The sequence below is a fragment of the Peromyscus californicus genome, unplaced genomic scaffold (genome assembly GCF_007827085.1).
Source record: "Peromyscus californicus insignis strain IS unplaced genomic scaffold, ASM782708v3 Scaffold_16__1_contigs__length_79575227, whole genome shotgun sequence".
Lineage (NCBI taxonomy): Eukaryota > Metazoa > Chordata > Mammalia > Rodentia > Cricetidae > Peromyscus > Peromyscus californicus.
This window is the reverse complement of record NW_026294458.1, coordinates 21712735-21728193: the sequence shown is the minus strand read 5'-3', so window position 1 is coordinate 21728193 and position 15459 is coordinate 21712735. Positions and strand designations below refer to the sequence as shown.

At 41.3% G+C, this 15459-nt stretch overlaps 2 protein-coding genes across 2 annotated transcripts in view; one reads left to right on the top strand and one right to left on the bottom strand.

Annotated features, from left to right (window-relative positions):
• Gtf2e1 (general transcription factor IIE subunit 1) overlaps positions 1–15459 on the top strand; it is a 111977-nt gene that overhangs the window by 40608 nt on the left and 55910 nt on the right. The window lies entirely within an intron of this gene.
• Positions 3617–15459, bottom strand: part of Rabl3 (RAB, member of RAS oncogene family like 3) — a 34821-nt gene continuing 22978 nt past the window's right edge. Inside the window, exons 5-8 of the mRNA XM_052740662.1 lie at positions 13829–13979; positions 9341–9412; positions 5949–5987; positions 3617–5381 (exon numbers count right to left, since the gene is read on the bottom strand). Coding sequence (XP_052596622.1) covers positions 5316–5381; positions 5949–5987; positions 9341–9412; positions 13829–13979 — 328 coding nt within the window. The 3' untranslated portion in view covers positions 3617–5315. The remainder of the gene's footprint in view (positions 5382–5948; positions 5988–9340; positions 9413–13828; positions 13980–15459) is intronic.

The window sequence follows — 15459 nt, the reverse complement described above, 5'->3', positions numbered from 1 at the left end:
CTCCCAAGAAAATGGAAAACTTCAGGAAGTTGGCGTAATGAGAATCACAGTTAGTTAGTTGACAAAACAAAACCCGGTCAACAGATGCAGTGTGTTAGGACAGCCAGCAGAACACTGATTAGAAAGAGCTAATAGATACCTGTAAGGAAATAGCATCCCCAAGAATGATAGCCATATACCAAAGATAAATATCTCCTGGTTTACCAGTAGGTGGCATGGCTTTGAGAGGGAGAGAAAATGACCAGATCACTAAGTAGAGATTAAAGTTGAATGTTGGTAAACTTTGTTAAAATGTTACTCATAAAGTACACGATTTACAATCTATGTATTCTGTATTTCTTAGTTCGCCTGTCTTTCAGAAAGACTAGAGACTCACTTCCTGCATTGGGGGGTCACTTGGTTTGTCTGTTATATATATATAATCTAGGGGCTGGAGAGATGCTTAGCAGGTGAGAACACCTACATCAGGCAGCTTACAACTGCCTGTAATGCCAGCTCCAGGGATCCAATGCTGTCTTCTGGCCTCTGCAGGCATGCTTCCCCACGCCCACCCTCACACATGAGAAAACTAAAAATGTCCAAAATATAAAATTATTATCTTATTGCATAACATAGAACTAACGGATGTGAAAGAAAACAGATAAAACCTTGGAATCTGAATTTAAATCCAGCATTAAAAGAGATTTTTATACAATTCTAAGTTTGAAAGCAACTGATTGGAGTTCTACTGCAGAGGTGCGGATTAGTTGTAACTGGAAGGTGCATAGTTTTTAATCCTATGGAAGAGCCCTGGCAAACTGTATGCTGTGCACTGGCAAACGTCCACTGGGAGAGTTGAGGCCCAGGGTTAGACTTCCTGGCACCCCTCTTTTCCCTGTGCAGTGATTTAGCTGTCTTTCAACTATGAAGAAATGCATTTCTCGTTTCTTCTCCTGTTTTCCCTCAGTGTCTTCTGAATTTTAAGGCATTAAATCAATGTCGAAATTCCACTGAAACCATCAGGTTACTTAGAACAGGATGTTACCTGTACTTTAAAAACTACAATGAAGCCGGGCGGTGGTGGCGCACGCCTTTAATCCCAGCACTTGGGAGGCAGAGGCAGGCGGATCTCTGTGAGTTCGAGGCCAGCCTGGTCTCCAAAGCGAGTTCCAGGAAAGGCGCAAAGCTACACAGAGAAACCCTGTCTCGAAAAAACAAAAAAACAAAAAAACAAAAAACAAAAAAAAAACTACAATGAAACCACTATGTATTAAGTATCTACCCACAGCTCTACCTGTTAAGTGTTCTAACACACATACACCATTGAGATGAGGGAAAAGGCAGCAATCAGGAACACCTACCTCATGCCAGTTTGATGGCCCAGCACATCAGTTCCAAGAAGTCCACTTCAAAATTAGCCGGGCGGTGGTGGCACACGCCTTTAATCCCAGCACTCGGGAGGCAGAGCCAGGCGGATCTCTGTGAGTTCGAGGCCAGCCTGGTCTCCAAAGCGAGTTCCAGGAAAGGCGCAAAGCTACACAGAGAAACCCTGTCTCGAAAAACCAAAAAAAAAAAAAAAAAAAAAAAAAAAACAAACCCAAAATGGACAGAAAAGTAACAGTGACTATATAGATGGACACCCCAGGTAAGGGAAGACATTTTCTTTTCTCATTCATGGTGGAGGCGCCAGCAACAGGTAGATTAACAAGAGAAAAGCATACAGATGGTTTGAACCTCGAACAAGCTGGGTGTGCCTGATAGTAAGGCATACTTCTCAGATTCTGCTTGTATCTCCATCTTTGAGGACAATGCTCCTTCCTCCCAGGATGAAGAGCAGACATGTAGAATGAAGGTTTTTGTGAGCAAGTTCATGGAAGAGGCAGCTGGTTTTACAACCCGCTTTAGGGGAGAAGGAATAAGGAGGGGTGTGAGTACCCTCACTTTTTTATTTTTATTTTTTTAGCTATTTTCTAAGATGCCCAGGTATTGTATGATAGAGTAGTGTGTCTGCACCCCAGTGGCACTGAGGTAGAGAGACCACCTAAATCTTCAGTTAGGTTCCAAGTAAGGGTCCTGTCCACCCAAGGGGCGGATGAATGCATCCATGTTTTAATATCTGGTTGCCTCTACACTGAATGAGAATACTGGTCAAGAGCTCTGGAGTTATTCAGGGAGAAAAACAGCAATGGATAACAGCTATTACTAGCAACTTGTGTTATCAAGAAGATAATTAAGATTCAATACATCAAAAGATAATTCTGGCAGTTACAGTCATTTATTTTTTGTATTATATTAAATTATTGTTTACAAGTAGTATATGTAAGTTTTTAAAAGTCATTGTAATGATAAAGTGTGCAGGAGACCTTGGTGGGTTGGGCCACGGTGCCCTGGTGGGTGGGGGAGACACGCCATGCAGAGGGGCTGCTGGGCTGGGGCGCTGTCAGTGGAAAGTCACTCACACCATGCAGGCACATGTCAAATAGAGTTTACTAAATTAGAAAGACGAGAGACAGAGAGAGGGAAAGACGGAGAGAGGAAGCAAGAGAAAGGGAGGGAAAGGAGAGGTGAGCACACATCATGACGAGGCAGGGAGGAAGGGGAAGAGGAAGAAGAAGGCAGGGTTTTTCCTTAAAGGATTTACATCAGGACGCAGGGCAGGTCCCCAAGGGGCGGGTCAGAATGCCAACAGTCATGCTTCAAGAACATTCTCTTGAGGATGTCGGGCAAATAACACTCATTTGGTAAACAGCTTTATTTGCTGCTACATATACTTGTAACAAATTTACTTCAGATGATTAGATTAAAATGTATTTTTTCTTAGAAAACTATAGCTCAAAACTAAGTGCAAAAATGGATATATTTGACAGTAAAAGTGTAAAATTCACTGGGAAGCTCGCCAGCTTCATAATGGCTGCTCTAACCGTACAGACGCTCACTGAGATCTATAGACTTTGGGTCAGGTTAATTTGGGTGTGTGATGTTTATTTTATTTACAAGTTTTTTTTTAAACAAAAAGTTCATAAAATTATAAAGAAAAACTATAGTTCAAAGAACCAAGCTGGTAGAAGAAATGGAATTGAAGATTATTAATATATCAAGTCTGATCCCATAGCCATTGCTGATGGGTTGCTTTTATCCCCCCATCCTTAAAAAAAAAAGATTTATTTATTTTTATTTTACATGTATGCAGAGTGCTTACAGAGGTTTGAAGAAGGTGCTGGATCCCCTGGAAGTGAGTTGTAAACTGCCCATGTGGGTGCTGGTAACCAAATCCAGGTTCTCTGCGAGAGCAGCAAGTACTCTTAACCACTGACCCTTTGCTCCAGTCTCCCCCGCCCCCCACTTCCCTGCCTCCTCTCTCTTCTACAGGAGTACTTCGGTTCTGGCTGTCCTGGAACTCTCTCTGTAGACCAAGCTGACCTAGAACTCAGAGATCCACCTGCCTCTGCCTCTGGAGTGCTGGGATTAAAGGCATGTGCACCAATGCCCAGCTCTTTTCTTTCTTTCTTTCTTTTTTTTTTTTTTAAAGATTTATTTATTTATTATGTATACAGTGTTCTGCTTATTTCTTAATAGGAAAGATATGATAGAAATTGGAATGAGTTTCTTAATTAAGAAGAAAGGAGAGAAAAAGGAATGGGTTTTAACTTAGTTACTTTTTATTAAAATTTTTGATATTGGAAACAAATCTAATGCCTTGCACATGCTATGTAAATGCTCTACTGTTGAGTTGCATTTCATGCCCCATGATTTAACTTTGAAAAGAAATATGAAGAGTTTTAGATAGTTTAGATAGGACTTCGTATAGCATTTGGTTTCTACTTTCTCAACTTTACAGCCTCTGCCGCAACATACTTGTGCCAAATTCCACACACAGATCACAATTTGTATAATACAATTATATCAGAGAACAATCAAGCCAGCAAAGAAGCCGAAACTGGCCTTGGTCTTGCCAGTGAGGAGGTAAAGACAGAACAGCCCGGCTCAGGAGAAGTGCTCTTCCAATCCCCAGGACCACCTTTCTGAGCTGCTCATACTCCTTCCCAGCATACCCTGCCTTCCCGAGTCCTTCTGAAATTTAGTCCAAATGAACGGAAGATGAACTTAGCAGTTCTTACCTGGTTTTAAAAGAACTGCAACTGTGCATTTATATTACTATTTTTTAATTTGGTGCAAAACCAGGGAGCAGAGAGCTTCAGCAGAGCAGAATCTGGATAATAAGGTGTTGAACGCAGTAGCCAATTATAGCCCCTTTTTTGCAACCCATTTTATAAACTAAGGAAGAACTGGGCTGAGAGAATTAAACTGGCAAAAAAGATGGGCTAGGAAATACTGATGAACAATTATGCAAACACATACATATCACTGCTAAAAAGCTGTGGCGTGATTATGAAACCCCAAACAGTGGTGCATAATTTATGTGAATGCGTTACTCTGGAACTTACTTAAATACAGTGTTAACTCAAGGATAATATTCTTAGTTTACTGTTCATCATATTAAAGGGCATTTCAGGAGCTGAATTTCCTCTAAAAACTAAAACCCAAACCAGAAAAACAACAAACACCAAAGAGGCAGTAAGTCTCTTACTGCCCGTGTGCTGCTCTCAGATTTCACCCCATTTCCAAACAGAAAGCAGAGACACTTGGAAAGCCGCACCCTAAGGAGCGGAGAAGCCATCGATGGCTCACAGAAGCCTTCTTTTCTGGTCTAGTCTCCATATATTATTAATCTGTATTTCTATTAACTCCTGCTATTAGTTCGTCTCTCCCAGACACCAAGCCTTTTCCAGGGAAGAGGAGACAGGGTTGCTATTCTTAGGCATCCCTGTGTGTAATGAGGCCGGAGAAATCGAAATAACACCAGTTGGCTTCTTAAAAATGACAGAGATGGCTTGGGGTGGATAACTCAGGGGTGGTTAACATGACCTTTCCCCACAAAAAGGTATAACAACACAGGTATGTTTCTGAAGTACTTAATTAAGCCTTCAGCAGCGAGTGTGGGAAAATCGCAGACCTACAACGCCCTCCGGTTCCGAGCCAGAGTCAGTCTTCTGTGCAGTCCTCGACACCGCTCCTTTACTGCACTGCTCTGACAATATCTCATGTCCTCAGGAGGCTTTTACATAAGCTATCAACAGGGACAGGGAGGTGAGCAACACAGAGAACAGGGGCCAAGCAGGAGCTTCCACATCGTTGCTTTCTTTCAATCTTCCATGAGAGGGTGAGGTAGCATTTTGAGATGTTTTCATCAAAGCCTGAGAAGTTAATAGCCTGACACAGGCAGAGGAAAGCTGTGCAAACTGCCACCGCTCGCTCTTCCACAGGGTGAGTGCGACTCAGTCATAATGGAAGTTCTTTAACGCTCCTCCTCCAAACCGCTTTCGATCAGGAAAGCCTGGAATCTGGAGGCAAGAAAGAGTCCTGTCAGGCTTCAGGCAGAAAGATGCAAATGTTAAAACCGAACTGTCTCCTGTTTCAGGTTCTCGCATGCCAGCCTGTTGCTCATCACAAAACCAGCTCTCTAAGATTTCACTCAGAAAACCATAGAATGATAAATAATAAAAAGAAACTCTCCAAATATGGAAAACATTTGCCAGCAAACTGGTGGCAGTGTCGTCTGGAGTCAGAAAGGACAGACCTGCTGAACTCACCGACTGGACTTGAACACAAATGGTCTTTGCTGTGGAAGACTCTACACAAACCCCTTTGAAGACTGAAGCAAACTACCTTCTGTCCTTATGTTACAGGGTCACCTCATCCCTGGACTCTTCTGGCAGTGCAGCTCCTTACTCACCTCTGCTTAGGTTTTCTCCTTTTTATTCAAGAGGCCAGGAGAAAGTAAATTGCCTATACCTACAGAGAGCGTCTCCTAACTTTAAAAAAAAAAAAATCCCCTCTGGGAAAAACACTGGAAACCATCTCTTTCAAAATTTAAGAATCCATTTTATCAAGGAAAGATAGATACCAACCTGATTACCTTCTCTAAAAAAGTACCTCTTCTCTATGACCTGTGAGAAACAAGCAAAGACTTTAGGGCTTAGCATATTTACCTGGGAAAAGTGACAAATTATAATGGTCATTAATGTAACTATAGGAAATATTGCCAAATTAAAAATCTTTTCAACATCTATAGACATTTAATAGAGTGAGCTAAAAATCTGGTGCTGGGGTTGGAGGAATGGCTCAGCAGGTGGGCACTTGTTCTTTTTGAGAGGACTGGAATTCGGTTCTCACCACCCACACTGGGCAGCTCACAACCACCTGCAACCAGCTCCAAGGAATCCCACAGCACCTTCTGGCTTCTGCAGGTATCTACACAATCAAACATACACAGAGACAGATACACACACACACACACACACACACACACACACACACACACACACACACACACACACCTTTAAAATCTGGTGCTAATGGGATTGAAACTGAGATTATTTCCACTAATGCCTACTCATTCCAAAAGGAAGGAATGATACACTAAACAACCAATGAGCAGGATACAGTGCCACATGCTATAACGGTGAGATTCTGTAATCAATCCCAATACGCAGGAAGCAGAGGCAGGAGGATCAGGAGTTCCAGGCAAGCCTGGGCAACTTAGTGAGTTTCAAACGATTTGGATTATATAGCAAGGCCCTGCTTCAAAAGAAAACAAAACTCACAAATAAATAACACACAAAAACTAAATAAGGACAGAATGATGTCCCAACAGGTTCCTAGAGTATTGCAGCAATTGGGCCAAGTTTCCTAGCAGTCAGGTCCAAAGGATCCACAAGACAACACAAATCACTACAGCAGTGCATCTATTCTCAAGAGGGGACTGTGGGAGGCAGTGAGGAATTCTGTGCATCCTGCATGTGGATGATGGAATGATATCAAGCTGTCGGTGAGCTTCCCTTTGGGGCTTCAGTGGCATCCTTACTCAGTAGTTTCAGAGCTTGCTGCACTTGTCGGCAGGAGGAGCAGGCTGAAGCAGTGGAGACATCTTCATAAAACTTGCAGCTGGCAAAAAGTTCACAAAATGTGTCCTAACACAGTGGGCTTAAGGATCATGCTTTCAGGCAGTGGAGAGTATTATATAAAATACTAATCCCATTCTGGCCCTGGAGGTGCTGCTGTGATTATAGATGAGATGTAGATAGACTAAGGCATTCACATCTGGAGTGATGACGTTCAGGAAGCTGACTGAGAGCATGGCCTGTCCTTTCTAGCCTGGGACAGCTTGCTCACAATAGACTAAAATACAAATTATTCAGGTGCTTTCTCTCTTGAAGACTATGTTTGGGCTAGTATTTAAGCCACAAGAGACCCAGGGCAAAGATGCATTTATCAGCCTTTGAGGCAGAAAAGCTGGTTTCTGGTTAGTATATACCCTGAAACACCAAGCCCCAAAGGACTGAGTCTTTCCTGGTTCTCAGCGGGACAGGAAAACCTTATCATTCTGGCTCAGAACTACCACCAGCTGAGAGAATCCAGGGGACTTGGGTCCCTCTGTAGAACAAGTCCCGGCATTCTGGAAGGTTTAATCCACAGAAAAAGGGCAAACTGCATTGGCAGGTGATTTGGTTTCATATCAGTACATGTCGTGCAGACCAGGCAGTCTCCTTAATGACGGACTCCATGAGATCTAGACAACAAAGGGAGCTTTCTCTTTTGCTGAGAATCCTTCACCCCCAACTCACAAGGGCCTCTCTTACTCATATTGCTCCTTTCTTAAATCTAATCAAAGTACTATTTATTTATTTAAAATAAAGCGCTGCTGAGAGCTTTGGTCATGGCGGTCTAAAATCCATTATTTCTCTAGGATGGGACTTAGAGTTTTTATATTAGAAAACACTTAAAACAAGCTGGGGGGTGGTGGTGCACACCTTTAATCCCAGCACTTGGAAGGCAGAGGTAGAGTTCGAGGCCAGCCTGGTCTACACACAGAGTTCCAGGAAAGCCACGGCTACCCTGTCTTGATAAACCAAATCAAATTAAAGCAAAACAAAACATCTAAAAGTATACTTTCCAAAGGTCCAGATCTGAAACCTTTCCAGATCAAACACAGATCTATAGAATGTTATTCTTATGGATAGGATTTTGTATTAGATGGGGACTTGGATCTAAATCAAGCAAATGCTGCAACATTTTAGGTTTGAAAACAATATGGAGAGGAAATATAATCCCTTGCACCACTTCCAAAAAAAGTGCTAATGTCTATGCAGCACCGGGCAGTGATCAGAAGCTGTTAATCTCCTAGCCCCTGGCTTGAAGGGTTGGCTATTCTGAGAACCGTGAGAATCAGTGTCTGTGTACGTCTGTCCCTCTTGCCACACCCCAGTTAATAAGCTGTGAGTGAGATAACATTTTCCTATTGGACACATAGGGGATTGAACCTCACAGTAACATATTGAAAAGGGGGCCAAATATTGGAGACTCAAATAGTTAAAAGAAAAATGACCTGTATGGAAGATCTGTAAGAAGGGGAGGGTCTTTCTTAAACTTTAGAACTTATTTTATTTATATGTATATGTGGTGTGTGTGTGTGTGTGTGTGTGTGTGTGTGTGTGTGTGTGTGTGTACCTGCTTGATTGTATGTATAACCCCGAGGCCAGAAGAGAGTATTGGATTCGCTGGTGCTGGAGTTACAGGTGGTTATGAGCAACTCGATGTGGGTTCTGGGACCTGAATCTGGGTCCTCTGCAGGAGTAGCAATTGTCTTAACCACTGAGCAATTTCTCCAGCACTAAAAAGTATTTTTCTTAAGAACCACACTTAAAAAAGTCCTTTACTTTGCTATACAAAATCAGCACTATGCAAGGCAGCTAGCTGTACAGCCCCAAGATGAAGATGAGTAGTACTCTAACTTACAGTGTGTGAGCCACACCACATTCTCATTCTAGTCCAGTGCAAGAGGGTGCTACACAAGAAATGTGAGCGCTTCTCACGGGGCAACAACAGAGATTCAAGGAGACAGTGTAATTTATAAAATAATAGTAATATTTACATGGAAAATAGTAACAGCTAAGAGAACAAAAGACTTTAATCTCTGTTCAGTGTCTTTCGTGATATGGAATAGTGAATAATTACACAAAGAGCTAAAAAAATGGGTAACTATAAATGTTTTAAGGAGGGCTCTGATAGTGTTTTAAGAACCCGAATTGAATCCAATAGCCTTTACTCTTTGCTTAGAGAATGTTAGTGATGGAATAAGTACGTCAGCAGGCCTTGAGCAATTATTCCAACAGATAAGAGAGATCAAAACAGGTGTTCAGGCTGTGAAGTTTTGGGCAAAGGAACAAAAGGCCACAGCATTCTACAAAGAGTTTAAGCTATCATATGTTAAGTTTAAAAATAACTTAATTGAAGCCATTACCTTATCAAAAAATCTACTGAGCTTGACAGCATTGGAGGAGCCTGCAGCTGAGGACCGTGGGTTTGTGCAATCCTGGAAAACAAAGACGCATACAGAAGAGCCAGGAAGGGAAGCCAGTACCACTGTCCCCACTGTGCCCTCCTCATACTAAATCATCACAACTCTCATAAAACACAAAGCGATGTTCAGATTATGATGCACAAACAGGAAAGCACCAAAGAAGGGAAAGCCATTTAGGCTTTGCCATTTGAGCAATATTGGAGGATACTGAGCCAACATCATCATCAAATAATTCCTGAAGGAAGCAGAATTACTAGCAGTTTATTAGCAGAACAAAGGGACTGATCAGGTGACCTTCATATGTTTACTTTGTCATTACAAACAGGACACACTTAAAGCCAGGAACTAAGTGTTCAACTAATGAAGTACTCCACAGGCTGCATAATGGCTGGAAATATGAAAATAAGATTTAGTGGTCCTGCCGGGTGGTGGCGCACGCCTTTAATCCCAGCACTTGGGAGGCAGAGCCAGGCGGATCTCTGTGAGTTCGAGGCCCACCTGGGCTACAGAGTGAGTTCCAGGAAAGGCACAAAGCTACACAGAGAAACCCTGTCTCGAAAAAAAACCAAAAAAAAAAAAAAAAAAAAAAAAAAAAGGTTTAGTGGGCCAAAGAACAAACAGTTGGCAAAGATTTCTCCATTTCTTCATATACTGCAAAGACATGCAGGTTTTGATAATAATAAGCAAGAGATATATTATTATTATTATTAATATAATCAATATAATATAATCAATATTCAGTAATAGAATTCAGTATTAGTATTCAGTAAGATTCTTTAAATAGGAACATGGAACTCGGAGGAGGGAAACAATCTGGGACACGAAGTAATCACAACAGCTGGCGAATGCCAGCCTTACACCATCATAGCCTGTTACCAGTGCCGGCCCTCTCAAGAGATGGAGTAGGCTTTGATGTTTACCTCAAATGCCACCAAGACCAAACTGTGCAGATACCACTCAGGCTCTTTTGTGAAGAGAAGTGTCTTGTATGCATCTGTGGGCCCTCTGTGCCCCTTGAGAAATTTCTGAAATTACTCTTGCTATATTTAATGATATAATGATGTTTTTGTAACAGCCAGGCTCACATGTTTCATTCTAATACATTTAAAAGCCATTTCCTGTTTTGTTCATCCACAGCATTTCAAGGATCACACTTTAAACAATGGCCAGAAACTGTAATAGTTCTCTATCCACCCCCCACACACAAAGAGAAAGGGAGGGGTAGGAGGGGAAGGGGGAAGCTGGCTGACTATAATTATAAAATACTAGGGAAATCAGGAATCTTGGAAGCCAGTAATCTCTGTATTCAAATACCTGTGCCAACATTTCCAGGTTGTGTAACCTGCTTGAGTCATCTGAAGTTGGGCTTACTCAACTGTGAAATGGGGACGATCCGACTTAGTTCTGTGAGAGTCAATGAGCTACTGCATGCCCGTCACACAGCAGACAATGGAGTATCAATTCTCTTCTTCATTGTAAGAAGATGCTATCAGAGTGAATTTCTTTTTTTTGTTTTGTTTTTTGTTTTTTGAGACAGGGTTTCTCTGTGTAGCTTTGCGCCTTTCCTGGAACTCACTCTGTAGCCCAGGCTGGCCTCGAACTCACAGAGATCCGCCTGGCTCTGCCTCCCGAGTGCTGGGATTAAAGGCGTGCGCCACCACCGCCCGGCCAGATTGAATTTTTAAGTACCAATTCATTTAATATAATACAGGTAATCCCACATGTGGATTGATTACCTTGGTATATCACTATGCTCTCTGCTGTATTTGCAATAATGTTTGAACACATTTCTGTACCAGTTGGGACAGATAAGAAATTAACCTTAGACCTGCATTAGATGTTTTTGCAAAATGGGCATTGATTATTTCATCATCAGAATGTTAAATGATGACTCTAAATAAGAGTTAAAATTACTAAATAAAAAAACCCCTAAATCAAATAGCAAAAAACAAGTTCCCATCTTCCCCATAAAAATCAACTATTGGGTTCCACAATTCAAGCTGAGCAGGAAATCTGAAACTCCATGTGTTTTAGGGTAAAAATTTTGGAGTTGGAAGCAAGTGCTGGTGGCGCACGCCTTTAATCCCAGCACTCGGGAGGCAGAGGCAGGCAGATCTCTGTGAGTTCGAGGCCAGCCTGGACTACAGAGTGAATTCCAGGAAAGGCTTCAAAGCTACACAGAGAAACTCTGTCTTAAAAAACCAAAAAAAAAAAAAAAATAAAATAAAAGTTTTTGGAGTTGAAAGGGTCATCTGTCATTAATCATGGCTGAGGGAAAGCCTGAAAATTAATAGCTCTAAATAGCTTGTCTAAATATGGCAAATGACTATAAACTAAATAGACACACATGAGAAAAAGTACCATATAAATAACCCCAGCATCCATTTTTATTCAAATAATTTGCATTTGCATCCACAGAAAGAAAGTCTGACTTCATTTCTGATATATTAATGTTAGATCATGCTTCTTCTCCACAGGTTTAAGAAACAGTGACAGTAATGCTGTCATATTAGCCGCAGTCTGACGTTTTAGAGTTGCTTGTTAAAGTTCTATTTGAAACTCCCATACTCAGCTGCTCTCCTGCACTATAATTCCTTGTATCCCCATTACCCACTTCTATATTATTTCTGCTGTGGTCTTGAAGGATACACTGAGAAACTAAAGGCATGTTAAACTTAAACTCTTGGGAAACTATAAGTGCTCAAGTCCTGTTGTTTATCTTTTTGTTTTGCTAACAACTGAAGCTGGCCTAGCCTTTGTAAGCTAAGGAGGAATACTATGCTTTTAGCTGGCTGTCACAGAAACCAGGAGGCACTAGACAAAGACATATTCAGAAGCACATAAAGTTACTACTGGAACAAACTGTGCATTTCATGGCAAATTTCTCTTTGAAAATAATGTGCAAATAAAGTAACAGCAGCACAGATTCGACAGAGGTACCATATTTATATAATTTATGTGGTAGGGATCCTCTGGAATACTATGGCCCAACGTTGACTACCCAGGATGTTTACACTGAGCATTTACACTGAGCATTCCATGGTGGCAGCTACAAAAAAGGGGGACACATTCCACTGCACAATAAAAAACAATGGATGCAGGCAGAAGTGAGTCAGGCATGGGGTAGAGGCAGTATTTATAGATGCTGATTCACTGAGCAAAAAATACCAGACTCACCTGAGTAATCTGTAAAGTGACAGTACTGCAGAGGCTGTAAGTCAGTGGGAAAGTGTATGTTTCTTATGGATGAGGCCAGCACCACATTTCAGAAACCATCAGCAGAGTACTGTCCCTGCCAGCACTGTGGACACAAAGCTCTAACTTGAAGGATAGTCACTAAAGACGTTCCTTGGCACTGTTGGTAATAATAGGCAGCGAGCTTAGGGTAACTGTGGGTATAGATGATTTCAGAGTTCTTTTAGGGCCAACATTTTAAATCTTAGTTGAAGGAAAATCAGGTGGGAATTAGGGGTAACTGTAGAACCCAGGCTGGACAGTCAGAGTGCCTTATTTGGCTTGATTACATGTTTCTCTTGTCTTCATCTTTAAAATGGAGGTCAGTGTCTGAGTTCACAGGTTGATGTGGAGATGGTACATGTGATGTGATAGCTGTAAAGCCTTAAAACAGCAGCTGGTGGAGAACTGCTCTAAGAGCGCTGGCCATTCGTACTCTCCACAGTTAACACTGCACACCTGGAATGACAGTGCTGACGGATGATGTGGCAAGCCTGCTTATGAACAATGATGTCGTGTAGCCATCACTGAAGCTGCAGGGGAGGTCTTTACTGGGGAATGTGAACTGGTTTGTATGAGCTGTTTCCTAGCCTCGCTAGCCCTCTGTTCTCACTAAACTAGCTCTCACAGTGAGGTTCGAGATGCAAAACTTTATATACATTAGTCTTTAGGATGCACTCCTAGTTTACAGTTTGTAACTTTCTCATACATCTGTTTGTGTGCCCTTAAGATAATTCTGTGTTGTAAGCTGTTGAGAGGCTCGATCTTTCTTTCTTTTGGTCTTCAAGACAGGGTTTCTCTGTGTAGCTCTGGCTGTCCTGGAACTCACTCTGTAGTCCAGGCTGGCTTCAAACTCACAGAGATCTGCCTGCCTCTGCCTCCTGAGTGCTGGGGCTAAAAGACTTTTTCAAAAGCAACAATAACCAACATATAGTGTCACCTTAATCGATATGATTCTTTTGAACTTGGTATGCTTTTTAAGTTTTCTCAAGAAAGAGTCTATGATTTGTACTATTCACAGAATACAGTTTGAGGATTCCACAGATCAATGTGCAAGTTCAAAGTGAAAGAGATCCTCATGTGACATTCTAGATGCTGATTCTGGTCTGCTTTGTGTGTGATGAGCCTCTACTTTGAGTATAAAGCCTCTTTGACTAGAATATAATGCAGACGCATATTGTTGAAAACACATACCAAATTAATCTCTTCAGCATTGAAGTCCTCAGCCAAGAAAGCAGTCCTAATTAAAACTTCATGGCGCTTGGTTTCATGAATCTGGTCCAGTTTAGTCCCTATTACCAACAGTGGGATTTGGTTATCAGCAAATTGTTCTCGGTCATAATCCCTGTGATAAATAACCATGAAGAAGTGAATAGAATTTACCTTTCCAATGAAGATGTGTAGTATTTAAATGCAAGATGCTTACACAATTTTGGTGATAATTAACTAACTCCTCCTCATCACCTAGCAATCTTTCCCCCCCTAATTTCTTCCATGTGATTCATTATCAACCCATCATCCATTGAATTCCAATTATTCATCTTATTACTCAACTGCTGTTCCTGTGTGTCTAACAGGTAACTTGGATCATCGAGGGCCTAATGTGACTTAACTGTCCACAACGCTGTCTTCAACAGGTGCCAGCTTCACAATTTTTCAGTGTAGAAGCAGAACGTGGGTCTAAAGCTCAGTGTGTGGAAAACCCAAGGGCCTGGCATGCAGTGCAGGCACTCCCTGCACACATTCTCTAACTTGCATATGTATTCCTGGCTATGAGTAGTTAAAAACAACTCTTCAGAGCGAAAAGAAGTAGGGCAGCTGCAGGCTGGAGTAAAGAGAGCCCAGGTGAGACAGAGCTTGGAATGGGAGTGGAAGGAAACAGCTGAAATGTTAAACATAATAATAAAAGGCAGATGAATTAGAACCAAATAATTATCCTAACATGATAGCCACGAGAGACAAAGGACCAACCATCAGAATCTCTCAGGGACAGAAGGGGGTCTATTATAATTCATTTTATTTCCATTTTTACCCAAAGGGCTGAGTAACAATACGAATGATATTTCTCATTACTGAAAGGAACATAAAGTCCATTGTTGTTAATTAATTGAAATTCTATTCACCTGTTAGAAGCAAAGTAGCGCTAGATCTCTGACATGTTATAAGCTCTATTTATAATAGTCAGCAAAATCTGCTTTTGAACAATCAATACTGCATAATTCAATCAATAAAACCCACTGGAGCACAGCTTCTCTTCTATCTTGTCTTTCTCTTTGAGCAATCTAAGCTGGGATGGGAGGAGAGGGCTACTACATCTCTCTATCCTTTACAATGAGCTTACAGAGCCTCAGCTGTAGTTCCACCTCAGAACACAGTTGGCTTGAACTACGTAACCCATCTCATCTAAATATCATCATCTGTTTTATTTGCACTAAAGCCAATACTAGTTCAAGTTCAAGGCCTATGAACCAGCACCTTCTTACCTACACATGCCTGACTTAGGAGACATGGTTTGAACTGAAATTTGAATTACTAGAGGATGAGGTTTTTGGGGTACCTTCCTTCAGAATTATTCTTTTTCTTATATTCACAAATCCTCTCGTGGAAAAATTTGTGTTTTCTATCAAATACCATCTTCGACACATACACTCTGCTATTTGAAATCTTATATAATCTCTTGTAGATTACATGTAAGTATATATACCTGCTCTCTTCTTTTTCTTGTTAGCTTTTCATTCTATCAAGAACTATAGTTACTGAACTACAAGTGCATACAATGATTCATCACTTAAATATTAATTTTAAAAGAAAATTATACCACATTG